The sequence below is a fragment of the Callospermophilus lateralis genome, chromosome 12 (genome assembly GCF_048772815.1).
Source record: "Callospermophilus lateralis isolate mCalLat2 chromosome 12, mCalLat2.hap1, whole genome shotgun sequence".
Classification (NCBI taxonomy): domain Eukaryota; kingdom Metazoa; phylum Chordata; class Mammalia; order Rodentia; family Sciuridae; genus Callospermophilus; species Callospermophilus lateralis.
The window spans coordinates 72,526,466-72,532,179 of NC_135316.1; the positions used below are offsets into that span (position 1 = coordinate 72,526,466).

General features: G+C 45.3%; 1 protein-coding gene across 1 annotated transcript; it reads left to right on the plus strand.

Annotated features, from left to right (window-relative positions):
- Positions 1 to 3,435: 3,435 nt before the first annotated feature.
- LOC143411444 (sperm motility kinase Z-like) lies at positions 3,436 to 4,842 on the plus strand. Its single transcript, XM_076872224.1, has one exon. The coding sequence runs from the start codon at positions 3,436 to 3,438 to the stop codon at positions 4,840 to 4,842; it is 1,407 nt and encodes a 468-aa protein (XP_076728339.1).
- Positions 4,843 to 5,714: the final 872 nt, after the last annotated feature.

Here is a 5,714-nt window from a genome sequence, read left to right on the forward strand (position 1 = left end):
CACTACTACTGAGATGAAAGAAATAATTATTTTTTTGAAAAGCATGAACTACCACAAGAACATGAGCCTTTGAGGGTGTAACGATCATTAGGAAGTTAAATTTCTAATTTGAAAATCTCCAAAGGGATCCTCAAAGATAGATGATATCTCTGGAAAATTCTACTGCACAATTAAAGAAGATTTAGTGCAATTCTATGCAATCATCTCCAGGATGTAGAAAAACAAGGAGCAATTCACAACTTATTTAATGAGGCTGATATTACCAGATCATTAAACCAGAAAAGATTGTGCCAAAATAAAACAATGGAAGAAACCCCAAATTGACTGGTCAAAGTCCATCATGAAATAGACATGAAAATCCTTATATAATACATTTCATTGACAAGAGTAGAAAAATCACATAGCCAAATTCAACATCTATGGAATAAAAACTCTTAGAAAAATAGGAATTGATAATGATATGGGTTGAATTATATCCCTGCAAAGCAGGCTTAGGTTCTATCTCCAGACCAAAAACTTTTTTTTTTTTTTTCAGAAATGGCATGATGATGATGTAATTACCCCAAGATGGGGTCATAAGGGAATAGGATGAGCTCTTAGTTCAGTGTGACCTGCTTCCTTATAAGGAGAGCAGAGTGGGCTACTGGTTCAATGGCACTTGTGCCCTAGTAAGGGCAAGCTCTTGATTCACTGTGTCTTTGATCCTTCTGTGATTATCTAGTTGATATTTGTAGTGAAACATTTGAATTCCCTTCCCTTTCAGCCTGGGTATGTTATTCAGGTATTTATTTGTGGTTCCATGAAGGTCCCTTGAACATGAGAAAGAAAAATCAGTCTGATATGAACATACAGAAGCATTACTTTAGTAACATGGACAGTGCTGCTCCTGTACATCTGTACCCCATCTCCCTTGGTTCCTGATGTCACCAGTTTAACAAGTGCATGCATTGTGTGCAGACATCAAGGCTGAAGTGGCCTCTGAGGGCCTGTGCACCTAAGCTTGATGAAACAATATTATAGGCATCCTCCGGGTTATCAGAGAATCCCATGATCTCTATTCAAACAAATATTCTCTTCTGAACTTTGGACCCACCCTTAGTGGTAATGGTCTTGCAAATTCCTGAGGTATGCTCAAGGCATCTTCCCTATTGTGTTTGTGCAAATAACCTAGCATCTCTTCAGAGTCTGTAATCTCTTCAACAAGCCCATCTTCCTTTGCCTCATCTTTGATGTGCTTTTCTGTCCAAAACAAGTTTTAAAAATCCTTTAACTCTGTTTATTTCTCCCCATTCTCACAGTAAATTGGCCTAAAAGCTGATAGCAATGTCCATGCCAGTGACTGAATGCTATGCTGTTTTGAAATTTCCTTTACCTAATTAGTCACTGCTTTAAAATTCAGCCTGGAACAATCTTGGGAAATGGGCAAAATGTTATCAAGTTCATTGAAAGTAAATAACACAAGTTGTCTCTAGACCAATTCACATACTCTTCAATTCCTTCTAAAACCTCATTAACATGGTCCGCATTCCTGTTGATGGTACTCTGAGCTCCCCCAGAATTGCACATTTAGCTCTGGTAATTACACTTCAAAGCTTTTCAGTCTGCCTCTCTAACCTGTTAAAAACTCCTATGGCAAACCAGCTCCAAAGGTGTCTGATCCACATGGTCCACTTAGTCATAGCAGTGATTGCACTTATTGTACCGTTTCACTTAGACTTATTTGGTGCTATAACCATATCACCCAACAATAATAACTTAGGGATGAAAATATAGATTGCTCTGGGCCCAACATGAGGCAACACAAGGGCCAAGAACAGGAAATCTGCTCCATTCATGGCAACAAGGGAGCAGAAAGATGGGAAGGAGACACAGGGAAGAAGCATCCATTCAGGGCATGACTCCAGTGACCCATCTCCTCCAGTCATATTCTATCTGCCTACAGTTAACACCCAGTTAATCCATTGAAACTAGTAGAATCTGAGCAGGTACAACTCTCACAGTCCAGTCATTTTACCTTTGAATATTTCTGCATTAACACAGCAGCTTTGGGGACCACTCCATTTTAAGCTTCAAGAGACTATAAGCCTTTCTGCTAAGCCAGGGGGAATACATATTCAAGCCCAGCCTAAGAAACTTAGTGAGAACTTCTCTCACAATAAAAAGGATAGAGATGGACCTCCGTGGCAGTTGATTGAACTGTGAGAGGCTCTGGGTTGATGTATTGAGTTGCCAGTAAGGAGAGAGAGCGAGCGAGAGAACAAGAGAGCGAGAGAAAACTAAAAAAGATAAGGGGTTCTTGAGGGAATGAATTCTATACTTCTGGCCCTACATCACATAAGGACATAACACCAACAGTGTGCTTTGGCCTTGAACTTGTCAGTCTACAGAACTGGGACTAGTTAATTTGTTAATAAATTGTGAATAGGGGTATTTGATTACAATAAAATGAAGGAATCTGGGCTGGGAATGTAGCTCAGTTGGTAGAGTGCTTGCCACATATGCACAAGGCCCTGGGCTCAATCCCCAGCACCCCAGAAAAAAAAAATGAAGGAACCTTGTCATTTAAGAACACCTCCATTTTTTTACTCCTCTGGGAAGGACATTTTTCTGATTCTAGGATTCTTGGGTTCCAGGGTTTGTCCTTTATCCCTTTGAATATTTCAACACATTGTGTTTTGCATTCTGCTGCTTCTAATGAGAGATTTGTTGAGGACCTTATGGGGAAATTATGATGAGCCCTTCCTCCCTCTCAACATTGTAGGTGTGCATATCACGCTCTACAGTCTTAGGGAACAGAGCATTTTATTACAGTATTACAATGTGAGTGAGGTGCTACCATTCTTTTGATTCAGTGTTGGAAGAAAACCAGTTGAATACCTTGAGTGCAGATATGATGAGGCCTTTCAAATCCAAAGGTATGATAGACTTTAGATTTACAAGGAAATTTCCATTGAAGTACTTACTATAATACAAAGTACATGGAGATACTATCATTTTTTAAACATAAATATCAGTTTCCATAACCCATTGAAGCATAAAGCTTCCGGAGTCCTTTATTCTTATTCTGAAAGTGGAAAACATCCTGTAGGCCCAAAGGGAGATGACCTGTGTGGGTGATGCCTAGGTGTGATTGGGCCATTTCTTGCTCTGACCTCACAAGAAGTCACTGTGAGGGAGTCTCAATGCCCAGGTATATAACAGAGTGACTGAGGCTGGGTTTTTGTCCATAAGTACAGGAAGCTCTTGGTGGTGACCTGTCGGACTCCCAGCTAGTTAGTGCGTTTGGTGGTTGGTGGTTGGTGGTTGTGGTCTTTGGTGATTGGTTCTTTGATTTGGGTTTTTTTTTTTGTCTTGTTTTGTTTCTTGATTTTGTTTGTTGTTTTGATTTGTTATTTTGTTTTTAGCTAGCATCCTTAGTTGGTGTTCCTGCTTAGGATGCATAGTAAGAGTAGTGAGTCTAGTGTAGGGCCAAAGTGGCCTGGCTCCTGCCAGGAGAAGGCCTTCAAAGACCATTACCAGGTCTTGAAGGACATTGGGCATGGGGTATTTGGTAAGGTGATCCTAGCCCGCCATCTGCGCACTGGGGCAGAAGTGGCAGTGAAAATCCTGCCAAAGAGACTTTGGAGGAGTTTGACCTGCTCTGAAAAACTGGCGATGAAGACCCTGAACCACCCGAATGTGATCCACCTCTTTCAGGTTATTGAAACCCACCAATATGTCTACCTGGTGATGGAGCATGGAGGCAGGGGATCGCTCTTGGACCTCGTCCCACCTGGGGGCATGCAGGAGGAGGAGGAGGCCCGGAGACTGTTCAGACAGATCACCTGTGCGGTGTGCTACTGCCACAAGATGCACATCTTGCATGGAGACCTGAAGCCCGAGAACATTGTGCTGGATGCCAGAGGCAACATCCGAATCATCGACTTTGGCTTAAGCACCGTTCTCAAGCCTGGGCAAGAATGGGACAGAGCCTGGGGCCCTCTGGAGGGCCCCACAATGGACACCTGGCAACTGGGTATCATTTTGAACTTTATGTTGACAGGGAACCGCCCGCATGACATCTTACACCCCGAGTTGGAATTTCCCCAGCACGTGTCCCCGGAAGCACAAAGGCTCATCAGGAAAATCCTGGCAGAGGACCCAGGAGCAAGCCCCTCGGCAGAGGAGATCTTGGCGGACCCGTGGCTGAATCAGGGTGAGGAGAAGTTACCTTTCCATGATGTGCCCCTCCCCAACCTCTCAGACCCCACAGTACTGACAATGCTGTTCGACATGGGGTACGACCCTTACAGTACCTGGGTGTCGCTGTCCCAGAGAAAGTTTGATGAGGTGATGGCCTCCTATCTCATAATCCAGCAGCAGATAAGCCAGGGGACAGGCTGCATGAAGCCTGTGAGAAGGGATCCTTCCATTTCCCCTGCCCTCCCGCAGAGGAGGGCGAGTGAGCCTGCCCTTCACACCTTCCCCTTGCCCTGTGAGCATCATCAGCCTCAGGAGGCCAAGGAGTCAGGGCAGAAGGACTTCAGAAGGGCCAGCTGGCCTGCCATTAGTCTCCGCTGCCTGCATGAGAAGCCCCCCACTCCCAGGCTAGCCTCCCAGCATCACTCTGTGTCCGACTCACCCCAACACTGCCCATCAACAACAGAAAGCTATGTCTCCCAAGATGCCACCACAGGGTGTCCCTGGGGCCACAGGAAGGGCTGGAAGCGGGTGAGGCGGAGGATGGCTGCCTGCTTGCGCAGACTGTGCTGTTACACACCCTCGTGTGTTGGCGAAAACGAGGCTCCTACACCAGGAGAGCAGAAACCTGCTAGGTTCACAAATCGGGTGGTTCCTACATAAATGGACAGTTCAGATGGACCAAACGAAGAAACAGCCAGCCAGAGGAGCCTTTGCTCCATGGATGCTGTCACTATGTTGGCATTTGTCACATGGACTCCAATAGCTGCAGGACTGAGTGCCTACTGGCTGGGCTTCTCCACATGGGGTCCAGCCAGGAGCACACCTGGATCTACCTGAACATCAGGACTCTCCCCTGCCCCCACCTGCCAGGGACATCAAATGAGACTATTTTCCCTGGGACCCTTCCCTTACCCTGCTCTTCTCTGTCCTTTCTCCCATGCTCCTGAGATGACAGAGATGTTAATAAATTTGTTTTTCTCAAATTGCATAGTCAAATTGATGTTCAAAAAAAGAAAAGGGTGATGGGGGAGGGAGAAGGGTCCCTGAGTGAGGGCTGGAGGCCACCAGGAGAGCAGAAACCTGCTAGGTTCACAAATCGGGTGGTTCCTACATAAAGTTAGAGCTCAGAGGGACCAAACAAAGAAACAGCCAGCCAGAGGACTCTACTCCGTGGATGCTGTTGTCACTACATGACCATTGGTCACCTGGATTCCAACAGCTGCAGGACTGAGTGTGTACTAGCTGGGCTTTTCAACATGGGTTCCAGCCAGGAGCACATCTGGATCTACCTGGACATCAGGGGTCCCCTGCCCCCACCTACCAGAGTCATCAGATGAGACTGTTTACCCTGGGACCCTTCCCCTGCCCTGCTCTTCTCTGTCCTTTCTCCCATGCTCCTGGGATGATGGGATGGCAGAGATATTTCTTAATAAATTTGTTTTTCTCAAATTGCATAGTCGAATTGATGTTCCAAAAATTTAAAAAAAAAAAAAAGGCTGATGTCAAAAAGTGGGGGCAGGGGCTTTCCAAGA